The 23,224-nt window shown below is 47.9% G+C and overlaps 1 protein-coding gene across 3 annotated transcripts; it reads right to left on the reverse strand.

The window, feature by feature from the left end:
* Window positions 1-91: 91 nt before the first annotated feature.
* UTP14A (UTP14A small subunit processome component) lies at window positions 92-21,987 on the reverse strand. 3 transcript variants are annotated; one of them, XM_074278513.1, is made up of 15 exons: window positions 21,718-21,981; window positions 20,011-20,086; window positions 18,547-18,719; window positions 18,014-18,078; window positions 16,493-16,635; window positions 15,344-15,499; window positions 10,882-11,001; window positions 10,663-10,757; window positions 9,793-9,916; window positions 9,611-9,688; window positions 9,009-9,378; window positions 6,445-6,851; window positions 4,554-4,747; window positions 4,189-4,288; window positions 92-2,499 (listed from the first exon to the last, which is right to left on the reverse strand). In XM_074278513.1, the coding sequence occupies exons 1-15, from the start codon at window positions 21,738-21,740 to the stop codon at window positions 2,236-2,238; spliced, it is 2,388 nt and encodes a 795-aa protein (XP_074134614.1). In that variant the 5' UTR covers window positions 21,741-21,981; the 3' UTR covers window positions 92-2,235. The 3 variants fall into 3 exon arrangements, with proteins under 3 accessions (XP_074134614.1, XP_074134613.1, XP_074134615.1); XM_074278512.1 differs by having other exon boundaries at window positions 20,011-20,089; window positions 21,718-21,980; XM_074278514.1 differs by lacking the exons at window positions 92-2,499; window positions 4,189-4,288; window positions 4,554-4,747 and adding an exon at window positions 4,754-6,042 and having other exon boundaries at window positions 20,011-20,089; window positions 21,718-21,987.
* Window positions 21,988-23,224: the final 1,237 nt, after the last annotated feature.

A 23,224-nucleotide genomic window follows, 5' to 3' on the forward strand; every position in this document is an offset into this window, starting at 1 on the left:
TGGGGAAAGAAATCCTTAGGACAGAAAATGTCAGAGCTGGAAGAAAATCTTCAAGCACAGTTTAAAAAAAAAAAAAAGCCAGAGCAGAAGAGCACCTTAAAAGATCATTTATTCCAATCCCTTCATTATACAAATCGCAAAACTAAGATGTGGATTAGGAAAATGACTCGTCCAGGATCACACAAGTAGTAAATACCAGAAATGTGATTCAAATGTGAGATCCAGACTTCATAACCACTTTCCTGAGAGATAATTCATTATGGGACAAATGAGGGCGGCATCACACAGCACCTGGAACAGACCATGAAGTGACAAATGGATAAATGGAGATGCAGCAATCCTTATTGGAAAGAGGGCTTAAAAATCAGTTAGACATGGGGTAAAGTCCTGGCTTTGATAATATTGTGCCGGCATCTACTTCAGTGACTTAAGCCACCTTCAAATTGCAATTTGTAGAAGAGCTGAAATCGGCATCAGAGAAGTGGGTTTTTACACTCTTGAGTTCCTCGTACTGACAGAACCACAGATGTGGATCGAAGGAAAATGTAGACATCAACACCCACTGGACTAATGTAGGAGTCGTCTCTTTTGGGGGGAGGAGGCCAGATTGGTGGAATGGACCAGAGAAGGTGGACTTGGAGTGGCAGAGACCAGGCTGACTACAAAGTTTGGAGCTGAATTTGCTGTTTGTCTTTTCCCCATGGATTCCCAGTGCTAAGCATATTGCCTCAACACAGTAAGTGCTTAATTAAGGTTGCTGGAGGGGAGGTAGGTACACTCAGTAGAAAGAGCCTTTTGGAGGAGACTAAATGCAGTGAAAATCTGTCCCACATCCTCTGGAGACAAGGTAGGTTTTGCTGTTTGAAGTTGGCACCAGAAACTGTTTTCTCTGGTTTGGAACAGGTTTCACCTAGCTGACATGAAACACTGTGCAACATAGGAACTGTCCCCACCTCCCTTACTCGTACACCAGGACTCCTCGACTATGAGGGACTCTTCATTTGCAGGTGACATAGCAAAAGGCCCGTATGTACCCTTCAAGGCCATCCCTCAGTGGTCATTCATAAAAGAACTTGTAGTAAGACACAAGTCTAACCAGCTTCTCAAGAAGCTCTGGTCTTCAATATAATTGTCAATCCCAAACCCAAGTATGAAAAGCAAGCATTTGCATTAAGAAGAAAGAGGAGAGCTGCCTCATTGAGAGTGGGGGACTCCCCACTCTCAGTAATGCCCCAGGGATAGAGAATATCATAAAATTCAGAGCGCTCCTCGGACAGGAAAGGGATCTGCAGAGGTTTGTTTCCTTTTGGAAGATGTAGAGAGAATTGCTTCGGTATCACAAGGTTCTAGGACAAGCCTCAGCCTTTGAAGGCATCCACTTCATGTATCTCCAAGAGTTTAGATGAACTGGACGATAAAAGCTGGGATTCCTCTAAAACCGCACTGGAGAATTTAAGTAGAAACGGGAGGAACCGGTGCCAAGTCTGGGGACGAGGTTTAGCCCCGACCGTGCCGCTTGGGGCAGATTACCTTCCCCGGGTCTGTTTCCAATTCCTAGAACATTAGGGCTCAGAGTCCTTAGGGTTCAGCTACTGACCGGGGTTGACTTTTTGAGGTGTCATGAGCCCCATTAGCATTCCAATAAAGCCATGGATCTCTTCTTAGAACATTTGCAGACGTACGTAGGGAAACAGTCGTATTGAAATGCATTTCCCACCACATTCACACAGACCCCAGGTTAGGAACCCTTGATCCAATCGGCCCCCTTCATTTTCCAATGCGGTGCATGAAATTCAGAGAAGGGAAGGAAATTGCCCAAAGTTGGAATAAGCTGTCTAGACTACGGGGGTGCTTTTACTAAAACCTCTCCCCCTCCTCTAGTGAGTCAAGAGAATGGCTATAAAAATGCTGTCAACAGTTCAAAGCCATCCAGACTGATGGAAGATATTATTAAATCTGCTTTGCGCTCTTGATTTTTCTTGCCCCACTTGGTCCGTATTTGGCCACCTAATGAGTTCCCGGTACAGAGCAGGTGTTGGAAGACCTTGAGCAGATCTGTCAGATGGTAAAGGGAGAAGGGAGTCGACTGGAGAATGATAGGACACACTGAGCTTCAGTGAGTTGCAAGCTTTGTTTTATTTCCAGAAGGAGCTATCGTCACCATCCAGGGTACTGTTTCTGGAGTCCCAGGGAATGAGTACCGAGTTCTCCTGGGCTTGGGTCGAGCAGTAGGACTTAAACATCTTTCACTGGCTCTCTCTTCCTATGGTTAAGGTACTGATGTCCTTTCTTCTGCAGATTTGGAAGATCAAAGTGGGAAGGAGAGGAGTCGACATTATTATCCTTAATAGGCTCAATGATGTGGCCCGGCTTGGTCACCACCTGGGGAGCAGTCAGTTTCTGGAAGGCCCTCTGTGTGTTCCACGTGGTTCCCACTGGAGTCTTGATGGTATGTTCAAACTCATTTGTGTGGGTGAATGGGAATGGAAGCATATTAACCTGCAGAAGAGAGGAAAGGAGGGAGCTCAGGCCTGGAGCTCTGCACGGCTCTACGTTGTGTCAGCAGGGTGTGAAGCTAGAGAGGGAACAGGGGGCATTGTGGCATTTTGGCAACATCGTGGGTCGTGGAAGGTGTGTCCCAGAGGGGACGGCCTCCCGTGGGGATTCTATAGGAGGGAGGTAGTGTGGTGTAATGGAAAGGGCCTTGGCTTTAGAGGCAAAGGACCTGGTTGAAATCCTAGCCTTCTTATGGGCCTGCATGGTACGGACAAGCCTCTCTTTGGGTCTCAGTTCGTTCACCTATAAAAGGGAGGTGTTGGATTTTCAATCTACGATCTTGGCGTGACTGGTATGCAGAATGCTACATTCAAAGTCAGAAGCCCTGAGTTCCGATCATGGCTCTGACACTAGGTGTGGGCCCAACTCCAATGCAATCTTTTTTTTTTTTTGCTAAGGCAATTGGGGTTAAGCGACTTGCCTAGGGTCACACAGCCAGGAAGTATCAGAGTTAAGATTTGAACTCGGGTCCTCATAACTTCAGAGTCGGTAATCTCTCTATCCACTGCGCCACCTAGCTGCTTCCCAAAGCAATCTCTTTTAAGAAGCCTTCTCAGGGCTCTTCCTCTCTTAATCCTGCCATTGCACTCTGTTTAGAGGTCTCTAAAGTGCTCCTAAAGGAAAACAAAACTAAGGGGGGGGGGGGGGGAGAGAAGCCCAATCTATACTTTTTATCCAGGTCAAGATGTAAGACCCAATCCCAAAGTACACATGTACTTTCATACTCAAGGAATCAGCAGGGACTTTTCACCTTGAAAAATAATTGATTGCTTTGAGAGCTATGCCCTTCCGGCTTATGGGAAAAAAAATGAAAATGATTTTCTCATTCTACTGATTAGTTAGAATCCTTAGGCTCAGGCTAAGTCCTGCCAGAAAGCAAGGTTTGTAAAGGTTATTCTTCCGTACATTCTCTCCATTCAGTCTGCAAACAGCTCCCGTAATTTACAGAGCTGGAAGGGCCTTCCTGTGACCCTGCCATCCCCGACTCCACTCAATCCTCAGTATGGCCATCAAAGCCTCTGGGCTTTTTCCAGGTGTGTTCCGCCTTCTGCCCAGCCCCGTCGGCTCCCCCTTTCCACCTAGCCGCCCCGTCAACAAGACACTCCAACTGCCTGAGGATTTGCCCTGGCTATGGCCCCTTCCCGGAATGCTCTCCCTCCTCATCTCACCTCCTGCTTTCCTTCAAGTCCTAGCTCCAATTCCACCTTCTCTGTCCCCGTTAACCTTGGGACTTTCCCTCAGATTATCTGCACTTTCTCTTGTCCGTGCCCATCAGCATGCAGCTGTTGGCATGCTGTGAACTCCATTAGACTGTGAGTCCACGCTTGAGGACAGGGCTGACCATCCTTGACGTTTCTTTTTGAACCCCAGAACTAAGCATGGAGCCTGGCCCATACACCCAGATACTCTACTCACAATAGCCAAAGCAGGTGTTGTGCAAAATGCCAAGTATCAGAGAACTGAAGTGATCCGTGACAAGTCACACAGTTCCGATGTGCCAGAAGCAGGGTTTGAACCCAGCTCTCTGCCCACTCCCGGTCCTACGTTCTTCTGACCAGCCGCTGCTAAGCGGGCCTCTACAACGTGCCTGGGAGCTCGGACCCCGAGCCTGTCCCAAAGCCACCTCCCTACCTGGTGGGCTGCAGCATGGACGTTCCGCTTCTCGGCGATGACCACATTTGGCAGGCATTTGTCTTTTCTTGGAGGAGCTTTAGGGGCTTTGATGAGAAACCTGAGCAACAAAGAACAAGAGGGTTGGTGTAAGCGACTGAGTCAGCACTGTTCAGGTAGGGCTCAGAGGCTCCTGAGAGGCAAGAAAGGATTTGCATCCTTTTGGCTGGGAACCCTCTCCCCTCTGGATCTCGGTATTCCTGCCTAGGAAATGGGCAGAACAACAAGAAACTGTATTTCCTCTTTCCCTCCCTCCCACAGTTACTGTGAGGAAGGCACTTTGTAGACTTCAAAGGGTTCTAGAAATGTAATCACATGGGGCTTACCGGCGTCTCTTCCTGGCACTGATCGCCAGGCCCGGACCGCCCCACTGTCCCCAGCCTGGCAGGCACAGGTCGATATCTTTTGGTTCGCTTGCTTTCTCAGCTTCTCGTTTCTCCCTCTGGAAGTCGGCGATGACATCGTCCCCAGCGAAGGCCTCCTTTATGAGCTGCTTTTGGATTATGTCCTCGTCACAGTCCTGGGAGGAGACAAGAGCAAGAAGCAGATGGGAGTGCAGGTTGCCAACAGCTAAGCAGCATGGGCCGCCTGGGGTGCCAGGCTGTGACACTTCAGCGCCCCCTGGGGGAAGCTGTGTGCAAACTGGGTGGAGGGAGGGCCTGGTTTACCGGCTCTGACCCTCCTAAAGGCTACCTCCTCTCCCCACTTTTTTTTTTTTTTTTTTTTGCCTAGAGGAGGCTAAGTAGGGGCCAAGTGCATGGCCCTACATTCCAGGGAAGTCCTCCTTGTAGGATTCCACCCTGGCCTCCTGGTCACGAGAAGAATCAAGCTTGGAGCCGGCCTCGGGCTTCTAGGCCCATCCTCCAATGCACTCTGCACTGGAATTACTTCATTGTCTAAAGGAAGCTTTTGCAATACGTTAACTCGGCCCAGAAATCGGAGGAATCCCAGCTTTCTAAGGATCCCGCCGCCCATCATTTCGAGCCTCCAACAATACTCAAACATCGTGGGCTTTGTAGGCGACGGCAGCATCCGGGCCAAACTCTTCCTCGGACACCCTGGCAAATCCTGAGGTCACGACGCAGGTACTAGAGCGAAGATACAAAGCTGGGAGGGTTTATTTAGCTAATGCTGGACAACAGTCAGGATTCCTGAAGATCTGGCCAGGTTAGATGGCTCAATGTGGCCCCAGCCTCCCTCCACAGACTTACAAGCTAACCAAACGGGCCCATCTGCTATTTTCTGAATCCGGCGGTCCATTTCCCACCTCCGGGCCTTGGTGGCTGCGGGCCCCTGAGCCTGGAATGCCTCCTGGCCCTGCCCCCCCTCCCACCCTTCCTGCAGGGGGAAGCTCAGGTACCACCTCACTTCCTCTTCCTCCAAAGACAGTACACACTTAGCTATCTGTATGTTCTATTCCCCTTGAGGTTCTAAACCTTTTCTTTTGTTACGGACCTCTTGGGCAATTTCATAAAGCCCAGGGATGGACCTACCCAGAATGGTTTTTCATTGCATAAGACAGATGGCAAAGGAAGCCAATGACATCAAACTAATTATCAACATATTAGAAAAATAAATAAACAAGTCCAGTTTAAGAGCTCTTGGCTCTAGTAGAATGTAAGCAGCTCGAGGGTAGAGAGCATGGTTTCTATATCGTCTTTAGATTCTTGGCACTTACGGGGTAGAGAGCCTAGCACGGAGAAGCTTGCATCGGAACCCAGGTTTTGGAATCCGAGGGAACCCCCAGCGGACACCGGAGTGCTCGGCCCTCTGGTCTCCAATCGCTGCTGCCGCTGTTCTGATTGATGAGGGGACCTGGGGATCAACCAGGCCTCTCTGAATGCCCCCCACGCCCAGTCCCCCAACAGCCGAGACGGGCCTAGAGCAACGCTAGGGGTACGGTAATAAGAGGTCACAATTTGGGTCAGAGCACCTAAAGTGGAACAGGAGCTGTCGCCTATAGCGCGGCTCCTTTGATAAAGGACATCGTACTTAGTTTGGGCTCTGGGGGCCCTTCCAATTCTAAATCTCTGATTTAATAATCAGCTTGGGTGATAGGCGATCGGTCAAGCCGCGGACCCCTGTATTCGAACGAAGGGTTGGGTCTCCAAACGCGACTCCCCCGCGTCCCCCGAGGCCAGCCCCGAGCCTTGGATAAGGCCAGGCGGCCAACAGGGCTTCTTCCAGCCGCAAGGCCCCAGGCCTACCCCCACTCACCTCCTGTTCTACAATGGTAGGGACTGATAAAAAGGAGTTTGCAATGTGAGCCTTCACACTGATGATGGTGTGCAGGTCAGTCACGGGCTCTGCCTTTGTCTTCTGAGGACTCTTTTGGTTAGAGTGAGTCCGGTGCTGCCTTTCCGCCTCTGGCTTTTGGAGCTCGGGTTCTTGGCTAACTTCTTCCATGTCCAAAGTCTCTAGGTCCTCCTCCACCATTCTGGACGGCCTCTCGTTTAGCAAGGCCTGCTCTTCTCTCTGGACGCTTGGTTTACTGCGGGTGGCTGAAGGTGGGCTCTTGGGCTGTTCTCCATTTTGCCTTATCTTCTTGGCCTTCTGCTTTAGTTGCTTAGAGAGGTCCCTCAGATGAACTAACACCTCCTCATCTTCCTTCGTCTTCTCAGGCACTAGAAAAAGAAACAGCCATTAGGGAAGGGACGGAAAGGCGCCTTAACACTGAACTATTGCTACTCCCCCCTCACCCCCCGGTGGGTGACGGACTTCTGTGAAAGACACTTCAGGGATACTGGGGGAGTTTCTGTGCACTGGAGTTCTGGGACCGTTTGCTAACTACTGCCTGTCAAGTAGGAGGTAGAAGGCTTTAGTGCTAAAGGCCTGTAGCTTCCCCTGGGTTCTATTCTCAGCATCACCAATGACTCACTGAATAATTAGGCCAGGGAATCTGCTGACGTGGAGGAGCCAGGGGTCAAAAAAAAAAATAGGTGATCTCCGAATAGCAAGTTGTTTTCATTTATGCTCCATTGTTTACAAAGGCCAACAGAACAAATACCATTCACTTTGAAGTTGGAATCATTCCATATTATCAAGTGGCTCTTCAGCATCCACTGGCTCGTTCATGGAATCAGAGACAAAAGTTTCTACAATGTATGCACACCGCTTATTCTGTCTAGTTACTAGTGACATCCAAGTTTCAGCGGTTTTAGAGCAGGAAGGGACCCCGGAGGGCCATCGAGTCCAACACTCCATGTAAGAGAAGATGGAAAGGGAAGAAGAGGGATTTGCCCAGAGTGCCCCAGGAAGGATGCAGACTGAGAGTTGGAAGGGACCATCTAGTCCAACTCTCGATTTTGCTGATGAGAAAACTGGGAGCTTTCAGGCTTTGTTTTTTGAACATCCATGCATCTGTGCAGCCATGCATCTATCCATCCTTCCTTCCACCCATCCACCCGTCCATCTATCCATTTATCCATCCTTCTATCCATCCATCCTTCCATTCGCTTGTCCTTCCTTCCTTCCATCCACCCATCCATCCATTGTTCAATTTGGTCACAAGGAGCAACAAACTTTTCTTTTTAGCAGATAATAACAGTGAGCATTTATCTGGCATTTTGAGGTTTGCAAAGTTAAGTGCTTAATATGTTATCTCATCTGATCTTTCCAAAAACCTTGAGAGGTGGGGGCTATCATGATCTCCATTTTACAGATGAGGAAACTGAGGTTGGGGAAGGTGAATGACTTGCCCAGGGTCACAAAGCTGGGATGTTTCGGAAACAGGATTTCCTGCCCCCGAGTCACAAGGAGCTCAGAGCCCACGTAGTGCACAAATGAACATTCCTTCATTCCTTCTACAACATCTGGACAAGCGGTTCCCTCAGCCATTGCTGTCAGACCACTGGGAAAGTGTGACACCTCCTCAGGTCATCAGTCCCTTCTGCTCCACAGAGCTCAAACTATCAGGAAACGAGGTGCCCACTTTCTGAAGGCCTGTTCCAGTTAGTTTTTTGTCAGACAATTCAGGTCCACAGCCCAAGTCTTTATCTCAGAACCTAAGACTCGCTGTTCGGTTAGAGAATGTTTTTTTAAATCAAGTTTTACAGATGCTTTTTAGCATCCTAATCATTTCTGATTAAATACAATCTGCCACCTCCACCATGAACCTCTCCTTGCAACCAGAAAAAAACAGAAAAGTGAAAGCAACTGCCTGAGCACGGCTGTCTCACAGCAAAGGCAACATTCTGGGCCCACGGCCTCCCGCCTGTTTCTTCCCCTCTGCCCTGGGGCCAAGAGCAGTCAGTGCAGAAACATCATATTCTAGGAGTGCAGTTTTTAAGAAGCCTCAGGAGAGGTGCCCTAGGTGGTCTGGAATCACACATCAAGCTCCCTGTCACTCCAAACCTATAGTATCAATGCCTTCATTTTCCCTTAAAATCGCATGGTTCGGCACAAGCCTCCAATCCCAGAAACCACAGAAGCAGACAACTGTGGCTAAGGGCCTTCTGCCCAATGAAGGTCCTGCCACGCATCCCCCGAATGAGAGCCGATGCTTCTTCATTCATCAATGGGTGGATGGACAATGCACAGGGACAGATCTGGCTCGATGACAGGTGAGCTCCAAGATCACAATTGTCCCAAGTGAAAGGGGCTGGCTACCTGCGGATGCGGCAGGTTTCTCCTCCTGGGGAAGGCTACTGGAGGGGCTGCTTCTGTTATATGACCCATTTCATAAAGTCAGCACAGCACCCATTTTTAAAGGGCGAGCTTTACTGCTCCATTTTATGAAAGGGGATACTGAGCCTGCTCGGAGAATTCCTGGGACAGCTTACCTGTCACCGTAGTCACGGTGTGGTTCTGCAACCCCTGTTCGACCTTTGAGTTCTTCCGAAAGGCCCGCCTCTCTTCCACTTCTTGTAGCAGCAACTCGTCTTCTGCCGTGGCCTCTTCTTCGTCCTCAGACTCGGCCACTTCGTTAGCAACAGGCTTCTCCTGGGTGGGAGAGTTCTTGATGTGATTCAGACGCTGCTTTTGCATCCAAGGGTTTGGTCCGTCGATGCTCAGCTGCGCTTCATTCACAATGGCGGGGATGAGCCCAGCGTCTTCCTCCTCGTCTTCATCGTGCTCGCTCTCAGAAGGCACCTCGAGTTTCTGGGTCAGTTCTTTGTTCTTGGTCAACTGCTCCTGCATTGCCTTACGGGCCTGAAGGAGACACAGCAAGAGAAAGCACCTCAGTCCTAGGGTTCTCAGGCCCATATGGATCCCTACTCAACTTACCAGCCTCAGAAACCCAACAGTGCAAAGATATTATGGACCTGGGGTCAGGAAGCTCTGGGTTCCATTTCTGCCCTAGACTACAAGTTATGGGACTGGGCAAATATCACTTTGCACCCACACCGTCTTCCTGCCCCCCCGCCCCCAAATGCTTGCTTACCTCCAGGTCGTATTTGGCCATAATAGCCTTTGACTTGGCCCATTTGCCGCTGTTCTGGTGCTTGAGGGTCATTCGTTCCTGAGAGAAAGGACAGAAAGTGATGATGACATGGTTTGGGAAGTGTGCCGGGTCATGGGAGCAGGAGGCGAAGGAGGAGAAGGAACAGCAGGAGAGGAGACTACCTGTATTCTGGCATTTTCAATTTTTTTCAGCTGTTCCAAGGCCTCGGTGGGATTGATCTTACGCAGTTCTTCAAACTGCTTCAGAACTTCTTTGGTTTTTTTTTTCTTTAGCATTTTGTGAAACCTGTGGGAGGACGGCCACAGAAGGGAATAAACACATTACAGCGAAGCGGCGCTACATCCCAAGACTCAAATTTGGGGACTTTAGAAGAGGGCCCACCGTCAGCAGCCCTCAAACCTCCAAGGGTTGTCCTGGGGGAGGGATAGAATGTAGAGGTACCCCGAAATCAAGAAAGAGCTAACTCCTGGAGGGCTTAAAGATGGGGTGAGGTGAGAAACCCTATTAGCCTAAAAAAAAAAAAAAAAGGCTTTCTGACACAGGGCCGCTCCCTCCCTGGGGTTTCAATGAGAGGAGGTCACCAGGCCAGGGCTCCTGACCTTTGACAAAGTAAAGAAGGCGCTATCCAGATGACACCCGAGAAGGTGACTTTTAAACAGACCAAAGGATAATGGTATTTGGTGTGGGTAGTTCAAGGGAAATCTTTCTCCATGGCCCCTTCTACCACAGGAATCACAAAAGGACTTAAGAGCTGGAGCTTCTAGGAGAAAAAACACTGCCTCTGGAGCTGGAGAATCTCAGGGTCATCTCCAGCTCGTTTCCAAAGTGCCGCCCAATGGCACGCAGGTAGAAGGTGGCAAAAGCGGGGACCTGAAGGCAGGGCCCCTGCCTCCAAAGCCAGTGCTGCTGCCGCTGCCACATGGTACTACCTGTGGCCAGCTGTCCTGATTTCCCTTAGGAATTTATAGCAAAGCATAAACCAGTTTCCCCCCAAACCCCTCAAACAGCCCGAGCTCCCAGGGACTTGTTACCTTTTACTTTTGACTTTCTTCTCTCTTCGAGCCCTGGCCTCATAGTAGGACTGCAGGGCCCGGGCTTTCTGGAGCTCTGCTCGGCGCTGTTTGGCCTGCAATAAATGACAAGAATGGTGAGACCGAGGCCATTGGGCAGCTAGGGGAAGAGCGGGCATCCTGGAGATGACTGCTGAGGAGAGGGGAGGGGAGACGGGGCTGCGGCAGCCTGATACTCACCTCCTCCAGACTCATGGCTTGCAAGGAGGCCTTTTCCTCTGACGTCAATAAAGTGTTGGTCACAGGCTGCTTGTTCTTGTGGAGGAGGCTAAAAATTTCTTTTTCCAGAGGAGTTGATACCTTCACAATACAACAGAAAACAGCAAAACTGAGCAAGGTGTCCCCACCTTTTCTTCCACCCTCTACCTGTTCCATCCCCTAGAGATGAGCTAGGCTGGCTGCTCTGAGCCAGAGTGGAGCGGCAACATGGCAGCCTCATTCTTCAATGCCTCGGGAGCCAGAGCTACTCATGACCACCATGAAACCACAGAGTCAACATCAAGGGGTGAATCTGGTCAACCACCCCCAAGATCACACAACGTCTCACGGTTCTAGAGAGCTTTAAGATTTAGCCAAATGCTTTCCTCACAGCACCTGAAGAGGGAAGGGCACTAAATTTGGAGTTAAAAACATGTGGTTTCAAATCCAGATTCTGGACAAGTCACTGTTCTTTTGGCTTCCCTTGCTTTTCTGCTCTATTACAAAATAAGTGGGCTGGACTAGCTGCTCTTGAAAGATCCTTTCCCAACTCTGAAACAGATGCCATAGTGAAATCTGCCCCAAAAAACTGAGGTTCAGATAGGCTGACGATTAGTTAGGTGTCAGAGGTGAATTCGAACCCTCCCGACTGCCACAGGTTCTCTCCGAGATGGCTCCGGTCCACACTCCGGATGATCGAAAGCCTATGGGAGAGTTCTCTCTGTGGCCCAGAGCAAGACCTCCCCCCACCCCCAAATTATTCTCTATGCTTCCAATCAGCTCTTTCCCTTTAAATTTACTATCTAGAGGGATGGTAAGGTTATATTTTAAGATCAGCAATCTTTACAGCTGATGGTAAAGCAGGGGGGAAAAAATCTGGCTAACAGCTTCGAGGCAAAACCCATTAACAAAACTTCAGAAGAGCCAGCTGCTACCAATCATGTGGACGTATGTGCCGTGATGGGCTATTGTCACTTCTCAGCTCTGTATTGTTCACTTGTGATGGGATCAAACGAGAAAAACAAGTCATTTTTAGGCATGCTCTCCGACTGCTGCATTCTAGTGGGCTGTTTTTTTCTTTTTAAATTTCCTGAGCACAAAAGGACGCTGCCTGAACAAAAATATGACCTTCGTGTAATTAGCCTGTTTCCTGACAGTTCAAATTTAACCCTAGTCATTTCCTCACTTTGCCTGCCATTCCCTAAACTCCACGGCCTATTTCCCACCATGACTTGATTCTGTATGTAGGAAACATATGGGCTGCAGTACCAGGAGATGGACGGGAATATCTCAAAGGTCTCTTCCAGCTCAAACTCCTCGGACTATCAGAAGCAATCCATCTGTTTTCTCTTGCAGCAGCAGCCAGAAAAGGTGGCCACTGTTTGACCGGACTCAAATCGGCCGGCCAGTCTCCAATCATCAGATATACACTCTCCTACCTCCTTTAATCACACGGCTTTCTTTAGCCACAATGAAAACAAATTTGCAAACAAGGCTTGTTCATCATCTACCTAGGAAATGTAATTTTCTCAAGAGTAAAGGTGACCGCGATCACAATAAAAACAAATCTGCAAACAAGGCTTGTTCATCATCTACCTAGAAAATGTAATTTTCTCAAGAGTAAAGGAGCACCGATGTCAGGGCCAAATCTTCAATGTCAAAGCTCTCCAAACACAGCTCGCCACCTGCTACCTCCGCCTACCTAGAAATGGCCTTCGTGAGTTACTGGGACCCAAAGAATCCCTCCCCTCTGGGCTAATCTTAGCAAGGCTGGGCCTCATTTCATGACACACAGTTCATCTACAGTCCATCTCTGTTTGAGAGAATCTGTCAGGACCTATATTGGGCCGGCGTGGCCAACAACAAATTTCTTAGACACCTCAGTGTGGTAGGGAGGGAGAAAAGGCCAGATTTCAAGTGAGACAACTTGGGCTCCCATCTCACCTATCACTGTGTGTGACCTCAGTCAACCCACTTCACCTCCCTCGCTTCAGATCCTTTTCAGCTCTTGAGGCGAAGGCTATAAGGATAAGGATAAATACTTCTTGGGACTCAGTTTTTTCCTCTACAAAATGTTGGAATGGATGGCCTCACGTCCTTCCCAGCTTTATGAATTAAAGGTCTCCTCTGTACCTCTCGGGCTGTCGTTAGACGGTGGGCCATGAAGTCATAATTAAATTAAAAAGCTGCAAAAATGGTTTCTACCTATCATTTCCCTATCTTTTCAGTTCAAAAAGAAAAAGTTAACTAAAACTCTAGGAACCAGGACTAAAGCCACAGCATATCATCTTATTTTATTATATATATATATATGCATGGGTAATTTTACAACATTGACAATTGCCAAACCTTTTGTTCTAATTTTTCCCTTCCTCCCCCCCCCCCCCCATGGCAGGTTGACTAATACATGTTAAATATGTAAAGTAAGGAGGCAGCTAGGTGGCGCAGTGGATAGAGCACCAACCCTGAATTCAGGAGGACCTGAGTTCAAATCTGGTCTCAGACACTTAACCTAACTGTGTGACCCTGGGCAAGTCACTTAACCCCAGCCTCAGGGGGGGGGAAAAATGTTAAAGTATAAATCACAGCATATCATTTTAAAGATTCACAGCGCTCTAAGAACTGTTCTGTTAGCCTCGTGCCTTTTGTCTGACCAGCTCCAACAAAGTGATCAAGAAGCGTTGAAGTGTCTATGAAAGGAAGCTCAGAGGTCACCCTATTGGCCTAAAGCAGTGAGGTTAAACTCAAAAAGAACCAGGTGCCACTAACTTGCCCAGAGAGATCCCCATGGGCCATGGACTGACTGAGTTTTAAGATGTCATGTTATTTATATTTGACTGGATTTTGATTTCATTTATGGAGTATTTCCCCATTACATTTTAACATAGCACTGGCACATATGTGTTTGATACCTCTGGCTTAAACCATCCTGTGGCAAAAGTGTTTTAAGTTAAAAAAACAAAAGAAAACAGATAAAGAGAAACACAAAACCAAACCAAACCCCAAAGCCCTAGATGAATGCCTATTATTCCCTTTTCTCTAAGGTCACAATTCCCCCATCTGAAGACAAATTTTAAGGCATTAATGCTCTCATGTCCAGTACTTGGGCATCAGCTAAGTTTCTGGAGCCCATGTTGTAAGTATGGCAGCTTGCACGTGTTCCACAGATAGCCATCTTTCACTAATGTGTGAAATCCTCATCCTCTTATCAAGGGAGGATCACAAACTGGCTTTGACAAAAGCCACCAAGAAGGTTACTGCCATGAGCTGCTGTTCTGTTTTCTCTTCTCTACGCCAACCATCCAATGTACATTTCCGGATGCTCTAGGCCTAGTCCCATCCTCAATCCCATGCCTCTGGTTGACTAAGAGTTGGCTGCTGCAGTTCATGACGGTCCACAGTCTTAGAGTTACCTTGTCAGTTTTGGTCACTTTGGGGGTGGGGAGATTTCCATTCTTTCTTTCATTAGGCGCAGTAGATCTGCTTCTAACTCTCTCCAGATGAGGATATTCAACCTATCTGAGCCTCAGTAAGATGGGAACCGCAATGTCTCCAGTGCCTGCCTCCTGGGGTTGTTGGGAGACTCAAGAGACAATACCCGTGAAGGGTTCTGCAAACTAAAACCCTCTAGAAATGTCAGTTATTATTGTTACTTCTTGGCTGTTTTGTGAGCAAACATTGGGCTGTTCCAGATATGTCTATGTCCTAGAGGCAGAATTCCGAATAAGGAATCCCTGCTTCCTAAGATTACTCCGGGTGGGATTGAATTTCTCTGAAAATCCTATCCCCGTGACCAGATGTGTCAAATTGAGATCCAAAATGCTGGGACCAGATTGAAATATCATCACAAAATAGATAAAAACACAACACTTAAAAATAAGCTGACAAGTTGGGCCAGATGACTCCTACGGTAACCCTTCTAGCTCTAGTCTAAGGACTTTCTCAAGCTAGTGAAAATCCATCTAGTCTCAGCTGCATATTACCTCTTCCTTCCACTGAGGCCATAATAACGGAGGTAATGTTAATTTGTGGTTCGTGAAGATAGAGAGCCTGGAAAAATGATGGGATGTGTATAGCAAGAATGGAAAGGCCAGCACTAGATCTTTCCCTGGTCTGGTCCCTGACTGTAACATGAAGAGGACTGGCCTAGATTCTTGCAGCTCTTAAAATCTCTTAAAGCTATCTTCAGTGGCTGCTGCATTTGAGACAGAACCCCACCTTCCTCATGGACATGATTCCATACACTAGAGCAGTGAGCGGACTGCGAGAGCACCAGTTGAGGTAATGAACACAAAGCACTCGAGAAATGGCAGTTGTTATTGTTACTTCTCCACAATTAGACTTTGACCATGAGCATCCCCCCTCCTGTCCCCTCCCCAGCCATCTGGAGCCCCGGAACCTCCCTTCCTTATGGAAGCTTGGCTGCCCCTTGTGCCAAACGTACCTTCCAGCCCTCAATCACATCCTCGATAGGGGCGTTTAGAACTCGCTCCTGCTCCAGAGGAAAGACTAGTTGTGCTGCTGTCCGATTCTTTATGACTATTGGCTCCCACTTGTTCATGTCTTGGGAAATTTTGTTGTAAGCAGCTTCCCTGAGGATCTGAAAGAGGCAAAGCAGCCAAGTGCTCAGAGCTCAATGTCAAAATACCTTTTGCATCTGACCCAGAGACTCAAAGAGAGAACTCGGCTTTTTTCTCATGTCCAAGACTCCAACTTCCCCTGGACTCCTGAATGTTCAGCATGTTGCCCATAAGCCAGAGGGATGCCTGAGCTCTAGAACACTTTTTTTTTTTTTTTTTACTTAAACAGCTAGACTTTCCATGTGGTGCACTGATAGTCACAAAATGCTCTAATTAAGGGTTCTGGGAATCCTAGGTGGATCCTTCATGAAAGATTTAGGGCAATCACAGGAGAAGATGTGCATAGAACGAGGGGCCACAGATGAGCTGCAATCGGAACTGGCAGAACGTCCATACCCACAAGATCACCGAGCTACCAAACTACTATCGGCTCACTGAAATTGCAGGCTGGGTGAGCCAGGTTTTCTGGGGGATGTCTCATTCTGGCTGGCTCTTTGCAAGTATCTTCTTCCTCATGAAACGGCTGAAACGGAGGCCGAGAGCCACCATTCTCGGTTGTAGAAATAGAAATGGAGCTGGAATTGAGCTGTACCCAGTCTCCCCCACTTGGTGAGACGCACCCAGCCTGTTTGGTAAAAATGCCCGCCGATTCCTGTCAAAACTGATCCACCTTTAGCATGAGCCCCCTAACTGTGCACTTTGGTAAGGATCAAGTTGATGAAACTGGCTTCTTTGAATGGCATTTGTTTTTATTGGCCAAGCCACCTATTTTTCAGTAGTTAAACTCCACTTCACCCTTTTAGTAATATAATATCTAGGCAATCCTGCAAAGATTTCTGCTCACAGGCCCATTCAAGATGGCAAACAATAGGATGCCTCTGGCTTGGATTATGCTTACCATTTTTTACTGCAAGGAGATTCTACAAGGTATGGCCATTTCTATTTCTATCGGATCAGCCCAGCTTACTCTCCCAATTCTTTTCTCTTTGTGGGCTCCTTTCCAGATCACTCACCCGTTCATTCTCCTCTTTGCTAAGGGGTAACTCCACAGTCTTCTTGTTTTTGACACTCTTCAGCCGCTTCTTCACAATGCCCAGTGAGGAGGAACTCTTGATGGGTGCCAGCAGTTCTGTGAGTTCCAGCTTCTCCCCTGTCCCTGTACAAGCACCAAATTTCTTAGGAGCAGAAGGGAAGGAGGGAGGAAGCAGGGGGTGAAGGAGACCGCTCCTGAGACAGTGCATTCAGGGAGGCTGGGATGAATCAGCTTACTAGAAACTGGTGATCAGATAAGATGGGGGACGTGTGTGTAAAGGGTTTAGTGCCTGGCACAGTGACTTGAGAATCAAGAGATAATTCACGTGAAAGGTTCTGCAAACTAAAACCCTCTAGAAATGTCAGTTATTATTGTTATTTCTTGGCTGTTTTGTGAGCCTGAAACATATAGTGACTTGACACTCAAGAAATAATACACATGAAGGGTTCTGCAAACTAAAACCCTCATAAAAGGTAGTTTTCCCCCCCGAGGCTGGGGTTAAGTGACTTGCCCAGGGTCACACAGCTTGGAAGTGTTAAGTGTCCGAGACCAGATTTGAACTCGGGTCCTCCGAAATTCAGGGCTGATGCTCTATCCACTGCACCACCTAGCTGCCCCAGGTATTTTTTTTTTTTTTAAACCACATACCATAAATCCTAGCCAGACTCAAAGCACTTCTGTTCCAAACACATGAAAAAAGTTGATACAAACACACTCATATTTTAGCACCTAAAGTGTCCTGAGGCCTTAGGCTTACCTAATGAGGAAACAAAAAGCAAGATTGGCTATTACTCCCCTGGCCCAAATTGTTATTTGCTTTGGGTAAATAAAGACAAAGCTAGTGGAGAGACAGGCCCAGCCACAAAGCTGGGAGAGATATGGGGAAGGGGAGAGTTCAACAAGTACCTCCAATTCATCATTTTAAACTTAGAAACCAGTGACTGATGGGTCTGAAGTGGGAAAATCTGAAAGGGGGTGAGGCGGACTATTAGTGAACTACAGATCTGAGACAGCTAGGTTGAGCGGTGCAGAGAGGTGAAGATTTGAGTTTAAACCTGCTCATAGACACTTACTAGCTGTGATCCTGAGCAAATCACTTCACCCATCTGCCTGTAACAATACTTACAGAGTTGTTTTTGTGAGGATCAAATGAGATATTTGCAAAGTGCTCTGCAAACCTTACAATGTTGTAGAAATGCTGCAGAGTATTATTATTACCAGAAGCTATCCAATCTCTCTACAGTAATTCTGTCCCTCAATCTCCAGGCCTTCTCATCTTGCTGTTTTTGCCCCGTCCTTGTCCCCTCAAACCTCTGAAACTTTGTCCTTGGCCAGGGAAAAAAGCAAGAATGTGAAAAAGCTTGTTGCTCACCTACAAGCTCCTGTATAAGGTTAACAGTGAATCAGAAATCGGATTTGCAAGCCTGAGGCTGGGCAACCTGTGATTCTCCTTCTCCATGACTGCAGAGGCAGATGCACCCCAGCTGTTCCGCTGACTTACCTTCAGTGCTGACGTTGAACTCTGACACCTGCAGACTGGCCTCTGACCGCTCAGCCAACTTCAGCCTGAAATCATACATAAGAGGAACGTGAATGTGGAAATGAGCTCACAAACCTAACTAGGGTTCCCTTAGTTATATAGGCCAGTTGAGAATTTGCTAATCTTGACTTTTAGACCGGCCATCCTTCAAAACTTTGCATAATGACCCAATATCCTAGGAAGGACTGGAGGAAGCGTCAAGCCTGTGCCCACTGTTACATCCAAGGAAGGACTAGAAGAGCCTTAAGGAAGTGAGGAGCAGTGAAAAGAGTACAGAATTCATAGCTGGAGGCCCTGGCTCCAAATCCTGGCACCCATTACTTGCTTAAGCATAAAGATCTCCTCAGGTAAGTCCCTGACCCTCTCTGGCCTTCAGATTGCGCCTCCATAAACTGACAAGTTGGGCCAGATGATTCCTAAGGTAACCCTTCTAGCTCTAGGTTTAGGACTTTCTCAAGCTAGTGAAAATCCATCTAGTCTCAGCTGCACATCACCTCTTCTTTCCACCGAGGCCACAAATAACATTCAGGAGCTTTTGATGTTTTCTTTCGTTATTGTTGTTGCCATCTTCGCCATCCACTCCGTCCACTTCGCTGTCCACTTCTCCATCAACTTCTCTGTCAATTTTGCCGTCCATTTCTCCGTCATATTTGTTGTTGTTGTCACCCTTCAGTCAGAACAGGACACAGAGTTACTACCCAGTCTAGTGATACTCGAGCCAGTATGGGGAAAGGGTATGTATGAGTGGGCCCTCAATCCGTGTCGTGATTGGAAAGTTTGGGTGAGCAGACAGGGAATGATGTGAAGGATCTCAACAAAAATAAAAAGATTGGCTTTTGAAACTGGGCAGAGATCAACTGAGTAAGGTTGGTAGCCATTACTGATCCCAAATAAGGAACATGAATCCTCTGAGATCAGCTGGGATACTCCATGTCTCTGTCTTAGCTCTGCTTTGGGAGGAAAGGTGATATGTGGCTATAAGGCACTATTATGTAAGAATGTGCAATGGCATCTTGCCGAGTATTGTGAGTCACATAATTACTGTGGGTTAAACTTCCAGCCATCCTACATACTGATGGTGTGACTTTGTCCTCTCCCCTCTCGGACCCCCAGATTCCTCATCTATCAAATGAGGATGACTTAAACTTAGAAACATGACCTCTGGGCAGCTAGGTGGTGCAGTGGGATAGAGCACCAGCCTTGAATTCAGGAGGACCAGTGTTCAAATCTGGTCTCAGACACTTAACACTTCCTAGCTGTATGACCCTGGGTAAGTCACTTAACCCTAGCCTCAGGGAAGAAAAAAACAAACAAACAAAAAAAAAAACATGACCTCTAAGGTCCCCTCTAACTCTAAATCCTATAGTCTAAGATGGCCTGTCCTAGGAAAAGAAAACGATATCACCAATATAGCTGTTCTGTAATATTTTTTTCCTGGCAGAAATGATTATTTCAATTATTTGCTTCAAAGTTAAGGATGGTAAGGGATTTTCAAAGAGCAGTATGTGTTAGGGGTCCAGTAAGCACCCTCTAGTCAGATGAAGTTGAGGGAAAGGGTAAATTATGTCATGAGCAGGAATACTAACCTTATTACATTCCCCTCAATGCGGCTCAACTTAACATTCCTGAAGGCAAGGGTCAGGTCTTATCCTTCTTTATATTCTATATAATACCCAGTGTATATTAGGTCCTCCAGAAACATTTCCTAATTTGATTTGATTAGACAGGGAATCCGGATTCTTTGTTTGACTGTTTCTGAAATTTATCACTCAGCTTTAGGGAGGAATGCAGAACCCCCTTTGGGGATTGGACCTGGTGGGTGGGTAACTATCAGTGCTATGGTTTCTGTGAGGAAAACTTGGCTGCCCATAAACAGAAAGAATAAGGATAAGATTATCTCTCCATCATCCCTCCGCATTGGGTTGTTCTGGAGTCTGGATGCAGTAGCAGTCACTTACCTCATCTTCGCTGGTACTCAGCTCGCAGTTTGTAAGAAAACCCAGCACTTCTTCCTCATGATTCGATACCCGAAGGCTGCTAGAAGGCAACAGAGAAATGTCACAATCTGTAAGATCTCCTTCCTCAAAGTCTCACACAGCAAAACTGTGTCCTCTCCGGAGCCTGGAAGACCGAACAAGATTTTAGAGATCCATAAAACCAAACACTACCTATAAGAGAGGGCCATTAAGCAGACGTGACACAATTGTGTAACTACAGGTTTTTTTTTGGCCAGGCATTGAGCAAAGTGCTTTATTTATTTATTTACTTTTAATTATTATAGCTTTTTATTTACCTGCTATATGCATGGGTAATTTTCCAGCATTGACAACTGCCAAACCCTTTGTTCCAATTTTTCCCCTCCCTCCCTCAGATGGCAGGTTGACCAATACAGGTGTATAACTACAGTTTTGACTTTTAGTTCCTTCCCACTGTCCTAGATCCTTCCTAGTCCTCCTGGATCATCTTCTCTGACGGCAGGCAAAAAGACAGAAAACGGGGACAAGCGGTCAGTTTCATTAGGTGTATTTGCGGTAAAGCTTAAGTCCAGCAACAGGCTGGCAACTCTCCAAGGTCAGAAAGCTCTTCTCCGAATCTTTATACTCTCTGAATAGAGGTTGCTCAAAATATTGTCAAGTAACTAATATTTCATCGGCTACTCCTGGGCGACTTTCGTAATCAATTTAGTTAATTAATTAATTTTGCAAGTAACAATGAGGAACGGTGGGGATGGACCACCATCTACAATGTTCGAAGAAGTCAAATAATAGGCTATTAACCCTGCAGATGCACGCTGTAACAAAGTGTAGCGTCTTTATGATGGCTGGTAGAAAAAGGAAATGGATCCGGAAATCAGAAGACCCGGGGTCAATGGATACTTCTGCCACTTACAAACCATTCCTCTCCGGGGGCCTCAGTTTCCTCATTTGTAAAACGAGGGAGTTGAGCTGAAGGATCTCTAAGGTCCCTTCCGGTTCTAAATCCCATAACCGCAGACAGAAAACATGTGGACAACTGCAAGATGCTACGTGTCCCAGAGTTGCAGAGAGCCAGTGAGAATAAAGAACTGCGCAGCATCGGGGAGCGCCAGCCCAGGGCCGGCCACAGAACGGGAAGGAATGTTGCCCGGGGTGCTCCCGGCGGTCTGCGGGGCACGGTGGGGCTTACGCTGCCGGAGGAAGGAGGGGAGAAGTACGAAGTTTCTCTAAGCCAGAAGCGCCGGTCTCCCAGAGCTCACACACAAGCACAAGTGCAATCCACAACTTTGGCAAGTAAGCGCCCGAGCGAGCGGCGGAGGGAAGGGGCAGTCCTGGCTCAGGGAAGCGCTCGGAGAAGGCGGCGCGCGGGAGGTGGGGGCGGACCGGGCGCTAAGAAGAGAAAGGGAGCAGAGAGAAGAGTCCCAAAGCGATCGGCCTGGAGGGACGGGGGCAAACCGTGCCAGAGCGCGCGAGCCGCGGCTTCGGAAGTCCCGGGGGAACTAGGGAACGAGCGCGGTCCGAACAAGTCGCGCGAAGTGGGGGGAGGAACGCAAGGGGAGTTCCACATGGAGCGGCCGGCCGCCGGCGGCTCCCGATCCCTCCCCGGCTGGGAAATCCACGCCCCGATGGGCGCGGACCCGGACCCCTCGGCCTCTGCCGCCGGCAAACGGAGCCCAAACTCGACCTCACCTCTTTTCAGGAACCTTCTTCATAGTGGTGAGCAGGGGTATCCTCACGTGGGCCCAGAATCGGAAGACAGAACTGCACGATTTCCGGAATAAGGTGGCGGGTGCTTCCGCTTCCTGTCCCGCCCCTAGCTGACGTCACGTCCACCGCGGGAGCGGGCGAAAGTCTGGCGGAGCCGGACCCTCCGGGGAAGTGATGGGGCTCGGGGACTTTGGGACGGCCCGATCATTCCCTCAGACTCCCTCCTACCACTCCGCTTCTTCCTGCGCTCATGTAGGTTGGAGCTGCTCCCGGTTCCTGGTTGCCGGGAGGGCGGGGCCAACCGAGCTACTTACGTACTCGCTGATGACAGGGCATCCCCTTTGAGCTACATTTACGTGTCACGTCGACGTAGGGATCTGCGACCGCCGAGAACTTGGTAGTGCTGGAGACTACTTTCCGCGTGCCCGGGGATACCGGTCCCCGTGTGGGTGCCAGAATCCGTGGTCACCTGCCACCGCTGAAGTCCCTTCCAACTCTAGATCTCCGATCGCCTGCGGGACTTTAGACCAGTCCCTTCCCGACGCTGGTCCTCAGTTTCCTCCTCCTCCTCTGAGATCCCTTTCAGCTCTAGAGCGTTTGATACCGTGTGGGACCCTACACAATTCACTTCACATACAGCGCTTCCGACCTCAGTTTCCTAATCTATAAAATGCTATGTTTGGAAATAGATAAGGGACAGCTAGGGGGCGCAGTGGATAGAGCACCAGCCCTGAAGTCTAGAGGACCCGAGTTCAAATCTGGTCTCAGATACTTAACACTTCCTAGCTGTGTGACTCTGGGCAAGTCACTTAACCCCAGCCTTAGGGGAAAAAAAAAGAAAGAAAAACAAAAGGAAATAGATAAAAGTTCCAGGTCAAGACCTATAATCCTGTGTGTAACCTTGAGCGAGCGAGTACACTTTGGACCTGTTTCCTTATTTATACAAAGGAGTTGAGCTAGAAAAATCTGAGGTCCCTTCCAGCTCTAGGGAGGGGTTAGGGAGCTATCATTTATTATGTGCCATGAATTGTGCTAAGCACTTTACAAATATCGCAGATTTAAACCTCTTTGTAACCCTGGCAAGTCACTCCAGTTCTTCTTGGCCCTGGCAAATCACTCCAATTCTTCTTGGCCCTCAATTTCTTCCACTCTAGATGAGGAAGGTATTGGATGAAACAACTTTTGAGGTTTTCCAGCTCCAGGTCCATATTCCTGTGGTATTTATTGGTAGAAGTGGGATTTCCTAGAAACATTTATTAAGCAGCATAGTTTTATGTTGCTTAATAAATGCATAAATTAATAAGTTATTAATAACTCATAAGCATTAATTAATTGATGACTAATTAATCATGAATAGGTTAATAAATAAATAAGTGTCCATTGATGTGCTCATTGACACAGCTGTCTGTGTCCCTCTACTAGGACTATACATATATACACCCAAAGATCAAAGACCGAAGGAAAGACCCCACATACACAAATATATTAA

This window comes from Sminthopsis crassicaudata, chromosome X (assembly GCF_048593235.1).
Source record: "Sminthopsis crassicaudata isolate SCR6 chromosome X, ASM4859323v1, whole genome shotgun sequence".
Taxonomy (NCBI): domain Eukaryota; kingdom Metazoa; phylum Chordata; class Mammalia; order Dasyuromorphia; family Dasyuridae; genus Sminthopsis; species Sminthopsis crassicaudata.

Bases quoted from the DNA above. Each gene is read 5' to 3' on its own strand.
- UTP14A (XM_074278512.1), bottom strand. From the start codon at position 21,740: ATGAAGAAGGTTCCTGAAAAGAG. The intron at 18,720-20,010 runs GTAAGTGACTGC...TTCTGACTGAAG, and splicing joins TGAGTACCAGCGAAGATGAG to GGTGACAACAACAACAAATA. The intron at 11,002-15,343 runs GTACGTTTGGCA...TGTATTGTGAAG, and splicing joins ATGTGATTGAGGGCTGGAAG to GTATCAACTCCTCTGGAAAA.